Source organism: Xyrauchen texanus, chromosome 48 (assembly GCF_025860055.1).
Source record: "Xyrauchen texanus isolate HMW12.3.18 chromosome 48, RBS_HiC_50CHRs, whole genome shotgun sequence".
Taxonomy (NCBI): Eukaryota; Metazoa; Chordata; class Actinopteri; order Cypriniformes; family Catostomidae; genus Xyrauchen; species Xyrauchen texanus.
In genome coordinates this window covers 19,609,866-19,625,507 of record NC_068323.1, presented here as the reverse complement: position 1 = coordinate 19,625,507, position 15,642 = coordinate 19,609,866, and the positions used below count along the sequence as shown (strand labels likewise).

Genomic DNA, 15,642 nt, shown 5'->3' with positions numbered 1-15,642 from the left:
TTAGAATGTCTATGAAATTCAAGGGTGTAATATTGACCCTTCATGGAAAAGTACATTTTTGTCAAGAAAATATTTGTTCTGTAATTGCATATACTGTATATGCGTGGTCTGAATAGTTTGGAAACCACTATTTTAGAGTGACTGGAGCTGGATAATTGGATTTTGTGTCTTCTTCTAACCTTAATGTCACTTTCCTTTATCAGAGCCAGAATTTGTAGGATCATATTCCATCCCTGACACGCACAGCTTGGACGATGACAAGGTCTACTTCTTCTTTAAAGAGACCGCCGTGGAGTCCAACCAGCTGGAGAAGCGAGTTTACAGTCGAGTGGCCCGTGTCTGCAAGGTGAGTGCCAAGTCCTGCGCTGTAATGAACCAAAAACTTGGAAGACTGTTGTTTCATGTCCAGAATCAATGTGTCTTTTGTAAGCATTAATGAATGTTTGTGTATGTCTCGGTATCATCTTTTGCACAGTATTAGTAGCATCATGTATCTTATAATGGATGAATGAAGTGTTTGTTTGAGAAGAGAAGAGAAAAAGCTTAGCTAGCAAATTTCCTTTCATCTGATCTTCCAAAACAAAGTACAGTCTTTTATACCGGAATATTCTTAAAATATATTTAGATGTTATATTTTGAAAATATAATATTTTATGTACACAATTATAATTGTATATAATATAATTATAAAAATAGATAAACTAGTAATAATAATAATTTAAATATAAAATGTTTTAATTTAATTTTAAATATTTTTATTTACAATTATTTAATACAAATTCTGTTTCAAAACACCTAAAAGACAAAAGAAGTACAAGTTGTTAATTTATGTGAATATATTAATAATAATATAATACAATATAATAATAGATACACTACTAATAATATTAATAGATGATGAAGGGCTTTATTTTCATCAGTGTGCAAAGCGCAGCGCTACGTGCAACGACCGTGTACTACGTCTTATCTCATATTCGTGAGAGCACTAATTCTAAGTCCAGTTTTCGTGCCTGCGCAAAGCGCTGCTAGGTGTGGATAAGAGTCTTTGCACTATCTGTGGGTGTATGCGCACAAACTGTGGGTGTATTTTATGTTAATGAAGTGGTGCACAGAGCAATTTGCTATTTTCCTGAGAAATAGGTCATTTCACTAAGATGTTTGAAAAGTAGGTTTGTTTTCAGTGCAAAGTTTGAACTCAGTATTTGCAGTTTGGAGATGGTTATAAATTTCATGTCCAAACTCTGAAAATATAGTGGAATATCAAATGATATACCTGATGATCAGAGTTGTAGCATTTTATGAAACAAAACATTATGAGATTTGTGTTAAACGATCTATAGGTCGTTTTTTTCTTCAATAATTATTATGTTTAAATTTACAATAATTTTTATAATCTAATTTGTATTGGTATATTTACACCTGTTGTCTTATGGTGCATTCACATATAATGCGTTTCGCATGGCGCAATTACATATAAAGTCAATGTAAAGATGCGAATAGATGCGAATTTGCAGCGGGCTGAGCGAATTAAGCGAAAGGCATGAAGTGAAAACACGAATGTAGCATTTTCTGCATGACACGTTGTCACGAAAGCCTATCAGCATTCTCCAGATGTCACTGACGTACTGACATAGTAGCAGAAGAACTCAGGAAAAATGGATGAGAAAATGGTTGTAGCGGTGTGTGGGCACCCGGAATTGTATGACACAATGTCAACGTACCTGGGACATCCACAACAGATACAGAGCAGCAATCATTGTGATATCGGCCATGGTTGATGGCAGAAAGATAAGTTGTGTAGAAGCCCCTCCTCCTGTCCTTTTCCGGAAGAGAAGGGGGAATGCTCACAGGTTAGCGTTACTATTCGGTCGAATTCGCGTAAGCAAATATGTTGTATGTGAGCCATTAGAGTGATTTTTAAGTCACTGCAAATGGGGCGGATGGAAGAAGCTGGAGAGTGTAAAATTTAGATTTGATATATGATTTTTTTGACCACTTCATAATTTTGATTATATATAGTTTTTCTTTTTGTGTAATTTGAATTTAGAAATAGTTTTTGTTAATTTTTTTTGTGTTTCAATAAATGTATTTAATTGTTCAAAACCGACAGCCGAAAGTTAAGTGTGTGCCGATACAATCACTTTTACTACTAGCCATGTTTTGTGTTTCAGTAGATGAAAATTATTGATAATACTTACATTCCCTATAATTGAAAGGAGAGTACGTCCAAATCCTGATGAGACTAATGATTTCTAAGCATATAAAAGGAGGTGTCCATATTTCTATTATTCTAATTCATTGCAAACTACTAACTCATTTTGAATGTGCTGTTTTTGTTTATATCATTGGTGCTTGACAAGTAATTGACTATATAATTGGATGCTGATGGTGCAATAACCTGAGAAGAACCTCAGAATGAAATGACACTTGACCTAGCACATTGTACCTAGACTTAGCGCATGCTTACACGGAAATACCAAAGCATCATGACCATGCCCATTGACTTTGCACTTATGACCTAAGGCGTAGTGCTGCGCTTAACACTAGCACTCTTAAAATAGTGCCCTAAAGCTGAAGTATGTAACTTTTTCTGTGTTAAAATACTTTCTCCTATCCCGGCTTAATATGCAGACAACTATATGTTAGCCATTCATTGGTTAGTTTTCTTGAAAACTGTAAGCACTTTGAAAATTGCTTGTTTTGTTTTCAGCGACCCACCGCAACAATGTTACTCAACCAATGGCGTGAGTTGGGGATGGGACTATCTCTTTGATTGACCAATGGCAGATGGGGGTGTATTCAGAAAGCAGTTTTGAAAACTGCAATAACTTTTTATTTTTGCAATCACTTTTGATGGCGCTAATGTTGCAGAAATTACATATTATATTATATTATATTATATTATATTATATTATATTATATTATATTATTAATGATTAAACAGATTTGGTTAATTGAGAGGTACAATGATATCCTAGAATCGCTATTATGTTCTTGGTGTGTTTATCAGAATGACATTGGAGGAAAGAGAAGCTTGATTAATCGCTGGAGTACCTTCCTGAAGGCCAGACTGGTATGTTCGGTACCAGGGACTGGAGGCATGGACACGCACTTTGATGAACTGCGTAAGTTCACACATGCTAATCACACACCAATCACCCATATTACTATATGGTGTCCGATCAGTTAAAGTACATTTGAAGATGGATCAGTTATTGTAAGCATGTTTGTTTGAATGACCTCCACATTTATTAATTTTTTTTATTTTAGAGGATATCTTTCTCTTGGAGACCAAAGATCCACAGAATCCAGTCATCTATGGTGTCTTTTCCATTTCTGGGTAGGAACATTATGTGGAAAGTCTCTGTATTCCAGTCATCAATTAATAATCCTCTTAAAGGAATAGTTTGCCCACCCAAAAAGTATAAGTCTGTCAATTACTCACCCTTATATCATTAATTTATGCTGATTCATATGGGTTTATAACAACATTTGTGTCAGTAAATTACAAATATTTCATTTCTTGGGTGAACTATTCCTTTCACATTAGTGACATTTTGAAACCACTTTCCATTCTAAGTTATTTGTTTACCTCCAAATTTCAACTTTATCAATGGCTCCATCCAAATTTGCCAATCTGTCACACTCATTCCAATTAACTCACCATTCCAGGTTCAGACCACTTTTGTTTGTTCCAACAACTAAAATCGGATTATCTCAATTTATCCCATGGACTGAAATCAGTATCAAAATGCCCCTAAAATCAACAGTCTGGTCAGAGGACGGTCTCCAGCCCGCCTGATCTATGTAGAACAATCTGTCTCGGTTCTCCCACCCGAGGAATGGATAGCCTGAGGCCATACAGGAGGGTCAAAGGTCACCAAGCTTGAGGAACTCTGTTATTCTAACCCTTCAGTAGACTAATACACTTTCATAACATCTCTCTTTTCCATAGCTCCGTCTTCAGAGGTTCGGCTGTGTGCGTTTACTCCATGGCCTCCATCCGAGCCGCCTTCAATGGGCCCTTTGCACATAAAGAGGGGCCCGATTATCGCTGGATGGAGTACAAGGGGAGGATCCCTTATCCACGGCCGGGAACGGTGAGTTCTCAACAGGGAGGAATTATGTATGTCTGGTTGGGTGGAAATTAAGATTTCCACCCAAACTATTAAGGAGGGAAATACATTGTCTTTGTGCTCTGTGTTGAGGGACTGAGGTTTTTATAAGCAGTTCAATGGAAGTGATAACAGATAGGAACATTAGGTGTATAGTGCCTGAACGTACAAAAATTACTTTATATAAATGTGAAAAGGAATAGTTTAACCAAAATTTAAGTGTATTAAACATTACACACCAGTATCGAAAAAAAATCTTTATATGGGTTGAGGACTTGACGCTTAACAAGAAATGTAGTTGCTAAAAATCTTCCCCTCTCCTCTCAAATCGGTCAGTTCTGAACTGGTGGAACAGAATTGAAATCATGCTGACAGTCGCTCCTCATGCTACTAGCTGCACTGCCTCAAGGGGGCTGTAAAATGTTGACAAGCACTCTGGAGGTCACGTGTCAAGGTGTTTTGTGAAGTGGCTAAATTGAAGGCTTTTAGTGTTGTCAATGTCAATTATCAGGCCTGTAAGGTCTGCACCATTAGTTCCAGAGCTTACCACCACAGAGTTTAGAGTCCTAAATGACAGCAAAACCTTTTTAAATTATGGGGTTTGACTCTGTGCTTAGTTAAAGCTCATATGGGCCAATTACAATCGCACTAAAACTAAATTAACCTACTTTATCATGTTGTACATGTATTAGTGAAACTGGATCTTGTTTTGATTTTATTCAGAAAGCTTTGGGGGTGTTCACACAAGACACATTCTTGTTTTACGCATGTGCAATTTTTTAATTGTTGGAATTACACTATATTCACATGCGCTAGACATTTTTTCTTTTCTTTTTTTGTGTCTTGTACCCTTAGTGCAGGGGTGGACTGGGAAGAGAAATCAGGCCGGGATTTTACATAGAAACTGGCCCAATATTTGTTTTCGCTGTGCCGTTTTGTGGTCTGTTCTGCATAACTTTTGTCAAAATGACTAATGATCTGCTGTTGGCTGCGGATTCTGGTCAGGTGTCTATACTCCTTCTTCTTGATCTGAGTGCGGCCTTGATATGATCTCACATAACATCCTCTTAGATAGGCTTGTCTCTGTTGGAATTACAGGCAACCCCCTGTCTTGATTTCGATCGTATGTATTTGGTCACACTCAGTTCATACAACTCAAAATATTTTGATCTAAATCATCACAATTCATCACTGGCGTTCCACAAGGCTCAGTATTGGGCCCGCTTCTATTTATTATTTATTTACTGCCCCTTGGTCATATATTTAGGAAACATGGAATACATTTTCACTTCTATGCTGACGACACTCATCTCTAGCATTGGCTTCCGGTTACGTACTGAATTGATTTCAAAATCTTGCTTCTTACATACAAGGCCTTAAATAATCTTACTCCCTCATACCTCTCTGATCTTTTTCATATCTATACACCTACTCGTACCCTCAGATCTTCCTCATCAACTCTTCTTGTTATACCGCATATTCGTCTGAACACTACAGGGTCTAGAGCCATTAGTTATACTGCCCCTCACTTATGGAATTCCCTTCCTCTGGACATTTGTAACAGTGAAATTCTTCATTCTTTTAAATCTTGTCTTAAAACTCACCTTTTTAAACAAGGCTTTTTTATGACTGTGCATAAAAAAGTTCATACTTTGTATCTTCCAATATTTTATTGTATATCATAGTATTTTTTGCTTAATGTTGTTATTGTTGATGCTTTCAAGGATAACTTTTTTGTGTTCTGTTTGCAAGGTGACCTTGAGTGTCATGAAAGGTCATTTTTATTATTATAACACGGCGGCCCATTTCATCTTATCACGGCCTATTCTTCGCAGGCAGCCCTTCGGGAAAAGTCCCAGTTCTCCCGATGGCCAGTCCACCCCTGCCTTAGCCCATGTTTTTAATATGCTGTTTCAAGTTAAAAAGTATTTACACTTCTGACTTGCAGTGCAGCGGTCAGTTTTAAAATGATGGACGAATCGTCTCGGGTTACATGTGTAACCCTTGTTCCCTGAAAAAAGCGGAACGAGATGCTGCGCTTTTGCTAAGCGCTACGGGGAACAACTCTAGCTGTGAACCGAGCTGAAATAGTGTGTGTAACACGTCAATGAACATTGACTGGAATTTATAGCCTCGGTTGATGTAATCATTAGATGCACCTGTGGCCAGGCTATAAATGGATACGTCACCAGGTGTCGCCAGATACTTCTTTTGAAGAGCAGTCCTGGGACGCCCCAGTGCGGCAAAAAGCGCAGCATCTCGCTCGCTTTTTTCAGGGAACAAGGGTTACACATGTAACCCGAGACGTTCCCTTTACAAAAAGCTTCACTTTGATGCTGCGCTTTTGCTAAGCGCTACGGGGAACACAATACCCACGCCGCCGCACTTGGGGCTGTCCGGACCCCTATGGTTGTGCAGTGTACTCACAAAAATGCGAGAGGTCTCAGACATGAGCTTGATGTCGACTCAAGGGCATAAGAGCCCGGAGTAGCATAAACATCTAAACCATTCAATTTTGATGAATGTGTGCGGAGAGGACCAGCCTGCCGCATCACAAACTTGTTTAGGCATGGGCTGAGATGTCGACTCAAGGACATAAGAGTCCGGAGTAGCAAAGCATCTAGCCCATAAAGTTCGATGAATGTGTGCAAAGAGAACCCTATCGCAACACAAACTTGTCATAAAAACTGATGAATGTGAGCGGAGAGGACCAGCCTGCCGCATCACAAACTTGTTCAGGCATGAGCTGAGATGTCAACTCAAGGGCATAAGAGCCCGGAGTAGCAAAGCATCTAACCCATAAAGTTCGATGAGTGTGTGCGAAGATAACCCTATCGCAACACAAACTTTTCATAAAAACTGATGAATGTGAGCGGAGAGGACCAGCCTGCAGCATCACAAACTTGTTCAGGCATGAGCTGAGATGTTGACTCAAGGGCATAAGAGCCCGGAGTAGCAAAGCATCTAACCCATAAAGTTTGATGAATGTGTGCGAAGATAACCCTATCGCAACACAAACTTGTCATAAAAACTGATGAATGTGAGCGGAAAGGACAACCTGCCGCATCACAAACTTGCTGCAGAGGGAGACCTCTAGCCAAGGTTTTAGAGGAGGAGAGCCCTCTGGTAGAGTGCGCCCTGAAACCTACTGGCGAAGCTTGACTGCGCGCCTCGTAGGCCCGGGCAATAATGAGGATGCCACTTTGAGGGCACCCCACCCACCAAGCCGTGGCAAACCGCAGTGGCCACATAGAACCTGGCAGTGGCGAGGCAAGTGCCCGCTGACAGTTCTTTCTACAGAAAATCCAGAACTGAAGCAAACTGACAGTTAGCTGGTTCTGTAATAAGAACTTTAGTAGAAGGAAACGCATGCAGGCGCATATGCGTTACTACGTTCAGCCCCTCCTGAGGGGGGGGGGGACTGGGCGACTCGGGGAGAAGTAGAGGAGACATTGCGCTATCAACAGAGGCGAAGAGGTCCTCTTCTGCCCTGTAAAATCTACCCAGATCAGTTCCAAGTGGAGGGAGCCCTATCACTTGAAATGGTCTCGATAATCTCAAGAGAAAACCCTGTGAACCTCATTTGTACCCTTAGGGGCCAGACATGAAAGGTTTCACAATTCGGGCCAAGGATGAGAAGGTCCTCCCTGTTCAGAATCGCCCAAGGCGAGCCGTCGAGGAGAGGAATTAGCTCCGAGAAACATATCCTGTTCGGCCAGCGCAGCACCATTAATAGGAGGCAAGACCCTTGCTGGTGAACATCGCCAAGACTCCCGGAGCAGAGAAACCGGGAAAGAAATGCATACAGACGCATTCTGGGTCATGTATGTGTCTTAACGCCCAGACCCAAGGGGCTGGGTGATTTCAGGGAGAAGTAGAGGAGACATTGCGCTATTCATAGAGGTGAAGAGGTCCTCTTCTGCCCTAAGATCTCACCCAAACTTGTTCCAAGTGGAAAAAGCCCGGCATTTAAAAAGGTCTCGATAACCTCAGGAGAGAGCCCTGTGTCCTTCAGTTGGTACCCTTAGGGGCCAAACATGAAAGATTCCACAATTTGATAGACAGTGTTCTGAGTGGGAGAGAGGACGCTTTTCCTGGCGTTGAGCCTCAACCCCAGAGAAACAGATGAGCTAAGACGATGTCCCTGTGCTGAACTGCCAGTTCCTGGAACTGCGCTAGGATCAGCCAGTAGTCTACATAATTCAGAATGCAGATGCCCCGGAGTCGCAAGGAGCCAGCGCTACATCATGCATTGTGAAGGTAAAAAGGGCTAGGCTGAGTGAAAGAACCTGACCCTGGAAGACTTCGCCCCCGGAAGTGAACCTCAGGAACTTTCCATGTTGTGGCAGAACTTCTAAATGAAGTATAGAAGTGCATCATAAGATTGATGGTGACCAGCCAAACGAGTTGTAGGGCTTGAGACACGACCGTCTTGACAGGCATCATCTTGGACTTGAACACCCACGGGTAGTTCCAGCTTTAAGATCTAAGCCAGACGCCACCCCTCACCCTCCATGGGAAACGGGAAGTATTTAGTGTAATAACCTAACTCCCTCTCTGGAAGGGGAACACATACCATGGCCCCGTTAACCAGGAGATTGAGTTGTTTTGTTTTTACAAAAAAAGAAATCCGGTTTACGGTAGTGAGAACACGCCGTTGAAACACGGAAAAGCGGCGAGTGAATTAAATCCTGACGCCCTTATAAGACCCACAGAAAAGAATATATCCGGCAGAAGTTTCCACGCTGCCAGGATCTCTGAGATGGGTATTATATTTGAACACTTCCTGTTGAGGGGTTGTCGGGTGTTTCAGGCCCTGAATAAAATGCAGGAACAGCTAAAAACACCCAATTTTGACGGAAGCCTCTGCAACCCGAAACACCAAGAGGTGGCGGAATGGAGGGGCTTCGAGGGGGTACCGGAGGGGTGAAGTGAAGCACGCGCCCGTCCCGAGGGAGCTACCCCTAATCTAGGCGCAAGACCATCAGGGTTTTCTCTTACTAGAAATGATAGCCCTGAGGTCTTGCTTTGGGGGCTGGCGAGGGAGGCGAGACTGTCCCCAATCCCTGGGAGGAGGAGCACGACTCGCCACACTTTGCTTTTGAGCCTCCGTTCAGACAGGACTGAGGCGGGTCTGAGGCTTGCTCATCAAGCGCAGAACCCACACTCAGGTCATCCGGGAGGTCATTCTGGTACGCCTGTAAAACAGCATGGTGTGCAGAGCAGCACCAGCCTGACCTGCTGCTTGATAAGCCCTTCCCACTAAAGTGGAGGTTGTCCTACAAGGCTTTGAGGGGAGAGAGGGCTTCTTAAGTGACGATGCTGAGCCCGGCGAGAGATAGCCCGCAAGCGTCTCTTCGACCGGCGGCATCACTGAATACCCCCGTGCCTCAGCACCCACGATGGTCAAATATAATGACGTCAAGGGTATGTGAACACGGGAAGAAAATATATATATATTTTATTTATTTATTTTCAATTATTTTATTTTTTTTAGGGGTTCCTCCATGAGCGAAAAAGCTCTTCATGGAGGTTATCAAAGAAGGGAAGGGACTCATGAGGCGTTCCCTTCCTTAGACTGGAAGATAAAATCTATCCCTTAATTTGGAGGGTTTGGTGTCTCTTTTCAGCGTGCCAGTCCAATCTGGCAACCGCTTGAGTAACAACATCGAGCAATTCCTCCGTGAGATTTTTTTATCGCGGACGGAAAGCTCGGAGGCGGAAGAGAATCGCGATCCTCCTCATGATCCGAAGAAGCGCCGGAACGCGCCGAGATCATGTGAAGGACCAGCTGGGTTTGGGGAGAGAGTGAGAGAAAGGGATCAACCCGCCTCTTGCTCCTCAGCCAAATCCATGCAAGAGCCCCACGAAACGATCTTTATATATTTTTTTTTTCGTGAGTGCTGACTCCGGAAGCAAGCTGAGGCGAGCACGAAGCACTCTGCCTGTTAAAGCAAATCGCAGTGCTCGAACCCGCCCTGCTGCAACGCGAGAGCAGCGAGCTCTTACCCCCAAACAAACAGAGCAAAAACTGATGTGTGTCCTCTTCAACTATAGAGCAAGAAGAGGGGAACACGCACCGTTTGCGGCTTTCAGTCATTCTCTCTTTTTTTCTTTCTTTTTTTTTTTTTAGAAATATATATATATATATATAATATTTTCTAAACAGAAGAGAGAAGAAAAAAGAGAACAAAAGAACAACGTTCACTGCCCACTGCCTAACTGATTCTAACTTCTAACAGAGGAAAGAAAGTTTTGACAGGGTTTGTGAAACACACAGAAACAGAATCGCTCTGAAAAAAGAGTTTCTGACGACACCTGGTGACGTATCCATTTATAGCCTGGCCACAGGTGCATCTAATGATTACATCAACCGAGGCTATAAATTCCAGTCAATGTTCATTGACGTGTTACACACACTATTTCAGCTCGGTTCATAGCTAGAGTTGTTCCCCGTAGCGCTTAGCAAAAGCGCAGCATCAAAGTGAAGCTTTTTGTAAAGGGAACCAATGAATCTGGGGGCGGGATAGGAATATTTAGCTGACTGAATGTTTATAAAATCAACTGTGTAAAGAAATGAAAACTCCAATAATAACTTTTCTTGCGCTTTGTCTAGCTTCCTGTGTGAAGGTCCTCCTTACAGCTTCAACCTTTAAACATGAAGAAGAGTTATGATGCAGTGGCCAAAATCCACATGTGCACAAATGCTTTAAACTATGTTTTATTTTAACCTCACCCTGGGACTGTTGCATCAAAACAGCAACAAATTCATCACGCTCTCAAAATGTATGTGTCAAGCTTTACACATGACCAAAACTTCCTCAAACTTTCTGTCCTATCATGTCCCTTTAGTGTCCTAGTGAGACCTACGACCCTCTGCACAAGTCCACCCGTGATTTCCCCGATGAGGTTGTGAGTTTCATGAGGTCCTATCAGCTGATGTGGGAGCCAGTGTTGCCCATTCATAGACGCCCGATTTTCACCTGCATCAACGCCCCCTACAAGCTGAAGAAGCTGGTGGTTGACAGAGTTGATGCAGAAGATGGGCATTATGATGTCTTGCACATAGGCACAGGTAGGTTTGAGAGCAGGACCCAAGAGATATATCAAAGACAGGTATAGTGTTGATGGATCACTGGTAACTTATGAATGAGAGACATTACAATGTTGAAAATGGTGGCTCTGGTAATGAAAGTCCCACCTTATAGTTGAAAGAGCCAATCACATTTTTGATGGAGACATCGGCTGTCAGTTTACTTAATGTGCATTAGCTAGAGCATCTAGAAAAAATCTTGTTTTTTGCAGAATCTGAGCTAAAGAAGCACAATTAATAACACCAATATTTTCAGAATTGATTGTTGAGTTTAAATATGTTAATTAGTCATAATCTTGACCAACAGTTTTAGAGATATCCATGTTTCCCATTCAGTTTTCCCCTTTCAGTCATGCTTGTATCCAGTAGGGGACAGAAATTAACTTCCATCACTACCACTATCACATTCTTGGAATATTATATAACATTGAGCTATGTTCTTAAATCATGCTCAGTGAATACAAGGATACATTGTTAATTAGGAATGAGTAAACTCTATTATCGACCTGTGTTCCCACGCTGGTTACTGGTCCTGTTGCCTAGGATTAACCTGACATTCCGAGGATCTCGTTTTTTTTTCTGTGTGTGCCGTGAACTCTGCCACATCTAAGTGAATCATTTTGGGTAAATAGATACTCTGTTCAAGGCAAATACACTTAACCTGTGTGTACAGAGAGCATACTTGCATTTGTATAGTGTAACAGCTGTAAGCCCGTGGGGTGATGAATAAATCCACACGCTGTGTAGAAGCCAAATGCAGGTGCCCACTCACCATGGTAACTAAGTAACTGTGTATTATGGGGCATGCTTAAAGGTGATAAACTGATGTGTATGGTTCATTTTTAGAGTTAATATAAAAATAGAAAGGTTATAATCACTTGATAAGCTGTGTGAGTTTAGGAATAATGTCATGGTGACACAATATTGCTGCCATTTTGTTTCTCTACGCATCTTAACAAGAGGATTGTTCAGTGTAGTTTTGTGTGTTTTTATTTTTTCAAATATCTGCTAGATCATAGTAAATACAGTTCACACTACATGACAAGTATGTTCAAGATGGACAGATGGACGGACGGACAGAGAGAGAGAGAGAGAGAGAGAGAGAGAGAGAGAGAGAGTGAGTGAGTGAGTGAGTGAGTGAGTGAGTGAGTGAGTGAGTGAGTGAGAGAGAGAGAGAGAGAGAGAGATAGATAGATAGATAGATAGATAGATAGATAGATAGATAGATTTGAGCTCAAATTGTTCCGTGCACACCGAAATTAGATTTTGAAAACACTGCCCCTAGTGGCTGAGGCTGGAAATGTTGTCGACCAGATTCCGGGTGAAATGGTGAAAAAAGCGAGTTGTATTTTTATTTGTTAAAGGGATAGTTCACCCAAAAATGAAAATTCTTTCATCATTTACTCACTCTCATGCCATCCCTGATGTGTATGACATTCTTTCTTCTGCAGAACGCACATGTAGATTTTTAGAAGAATATCTCATCTCTGTAGGTCTATACAGAGTGAGACCATGCAAGTGAATGGGGGCCAAGTATTTGACTCGACAAAACTGGTTGTGTAAATGCTGGATATTCAAGACGCACTTTTAACTTTTATTCCACCCAAACAGTGTTACATCAGCATATGGAAAATGTGAAATATAACAGCTGCTACCAAGTATTTGCACAATTCTTGCATTGCACAATAAATAACAACACATTAAGACACTGATGAATGCTGTAGGAAAGACAGGACTTTTTTTCTTCATTTATTTGATGCAGATCACTGAAGAAACTGAAACGAAACACTGGCAATTAGCGCAGCTGACGTGCATGATGCATCTTACCTAAAAATACATCGCACACACAAACAGAAACATTAAAAAGTGCCTGAATTCAAGATCGGATTCATATCCGTTTGGCGGAGACACATTGATTTGGCCAAGTTTAAATGGAATGTGATTTTTCAATCAGATAGCAATCCAATCAGTAAAAACGCATGAAGTGACCAAGTGTAAATGGGCCCATTGGCTGCATAAAAGTAATCCATCCATACAGTCCAGTGGTTAAATGTCCACCTTTGATGAGCCCTAACCAGTAGGTGGTTGAATGTGAAAGTGAATGTCACTTCCATGCCAGAATGTAGAAGTAAAAGTGAAAGTGTATATTTGCAATAGAAAATGACTTACATATTGATCTGTTTCTGACCCACACCTATCACATTGCTTCAGAAGATATGTATTCATCCACTGGTGTCGTGTGGATTACTTTTAATTCCGCCGATATGTCCTTTTTGGACTTTTTGAGTTCTGTTCACCACTCACATGGATTGTGAATACCTACAGAGCTGAGATATTCTTCTAAACATCATAATTTCTGTTCTGCAGAAGAAAGAAAGCCATACACATCTGGGATGACAGGAGGGTGAGTAAATCATGAGAGAAACTCTACCCTAAACCTAACCATCAGGAGCAAACATTTTATTTTAGAGCAAAAACAGCAACCTCCAATCATCTCCAAATTGTTTACGTGAACATGATTATTTCCAGGTTTCTATGGGACCAGAACCTGTGTTGCAGAGATTACATGTGCTGTGAACTATCAGTAGCACCACAGGGGAAAGCTTACTGGGTACATGAAAATTTGGACACATCATGATGATTTCCCATGTGATCAAGTTCAGATATATATTGGGTACAACGGGCTAAAGGCACCTCTTAAGCAAATGTTGCTTAAGAGGTCCATACATGTATATTGTCTGCAAAAACCACACTATTATATATTTTGTATCTCCAGATGATGGCAAGGTATTGAAGATGGTCTCCATACCTAAAGAGAACTGGGAAACTGAAGAAATCATTCTGGAGGAGCTGAATGTCTTCAAGGTAATTCCTTATAATCTCCGTGTCTTCCCTCTCCTCTGCTAGTTTGTCATACCATCTGCTAGACTACCGTATGACCCTTGACCCTGGGCTCTTATTGGTTGTTGTTTCCATGTCAAGCACTTCCCAAACAGAAATAACTCCTAAGGAGGCAAAACAGATTGCTCTCAGATTTCCAGAAGCACTTCAATGAAGTGAACAATCCCAGGGTCAGGAGAGGCAATGTTACACTAGGAATATTTTGTTTGTCCAAAAAAAAAGAAAAGAAAAATGGAACAGCTCATTTATCCAAAGCTTTAGACAGTGAGCAACATGTCTGTTTAGCCCTGGAGGTAGAAGGAATGTTAACCAAGCGCAAGTCATCAAGTTTAAAATGAGGTGTCATAGAAAAATGTTTTCTGTAGAGACTTTCACCATTATTCTGTGTATCACAGAACAGTACAGGTCTATCTAACCCTAAGACTGTGTTTAATAATTCTAAGATTAAGCTCATTGTCCTTTAAGCTACCAGGAGACATATGATAGCAGCCATCGCCCACCAGCGTCCCCCAGCCATTTGGAGAAAGCGAGTCATTTTAAGAGTCAAGGCCCATTTGCTGCCTGTGTTATGAAGGAGAAATGAACCAATGGAGCAGAAAGCTTTAAAACGTTCACAAGGGCCTGTTATGATGAGCTGCTCTTATTTAGAACCAACAATGCATGTCTTCCCCCCACTTTGTTCAGAAGATGATTCATTTTATGTGTTGACACATTTTCCCCTCTCTTTTTTCATTCTATAGACTCAAACCCCAGTATTAAGCATGGAACTGTCCATCAAAAGGGTAAGTGCCTTTTTAATGGGTGGCCATGGTGAGCAAACATTAAACAGTTTTGAAAGAAATAATGAAAAATAATAAATGAAAAAAACATACTTTGAAAAATGTTTACTGTTTGGCTAAATGTACATGTCACTCCATGGAACTATTAAAAAAATGTAATTTATTAATGGAATGTTCTGGGTTAAATTAAAGTTAAGCTATTTGGTGACATGTTGATTACCACAGAAAGTAATTTTGACCTATATTCAGTTTGTAAACTTGGTTTATAGAAATCCACTTAGAATTGAAGTCTTTGGGGCAAGGCACTGGGATAAATGTTAAAATACACACCGCATAGCCGGGTGATTCTCACAAAACCTTTCTGAGAATCACCCGTCCTGGTCATATTTAACTCCACATCAATACCATAGAAATATGATAAATTTTCAAAGGTCCATAAAGAAAATTAAGCCTACATTTGGGACCATTAAAGTTGCACTCAGTAAGTTTAGTAAGTTTTTGCTCATGTCAGCTTGGACTTACACTGACAACTAGGGGTGTGGATGTAGCAATATTCAAACACACTATTGGCACTTTTCCACTGTACGTTACGGTTCAACTCGTCTCTACTCGCTTTACTTTTCTGAGCTTGCTTTTCCACTGCTGTTTAGTGGGTGGGATTATAGGCTGATAGTTGTGCCGCTCTACTGTGGTGACATCATCTTAAACGTGACACAAAACAATAAACAATAAAATGACCGCTAGCTGATAGCTA

General features: G+C 41.0%; 1 protein-coding gene across 1 annotated transcript in view; it reads left to right on the top strand.

Moving 5' to 3' along the window:
• LOC127639679 (semaphorin-3D-like) overlaps nt 1-15,642 on the top strand; it is a 96,855-nt gene that overhangs the window by 67,964 nt on the left and 13,249 nt on the right. Inside the window, exons 8-14 of the mRNA XM_052121826.1 lie at nt 204-346; nt 3,011-3,125; nt 3,271-3,340; nt 3,956-4,100; nt 10,968-11,190; nt 13,985-14,073; nt 14,850-14,891. Of these exons, the coding sequence (XP_051977786.1) occupies nt 204-346; nt 3,011-3,125; nt 3,271-3,340; nt 3,956-4,100; nt 10,968-11,190; nt 13,985-14,073; nt 14,850-14,891 (827 nt within the window). The remainder of the gene's footprint in view (nt 1-203; nt 347-3,010; nt 3,126-3,270; nt 3,341-3,955; nt 4,101-10,967; nt 11,191-13,984; nt 14,074-14,849; nt 14,892-15,642) is intronic.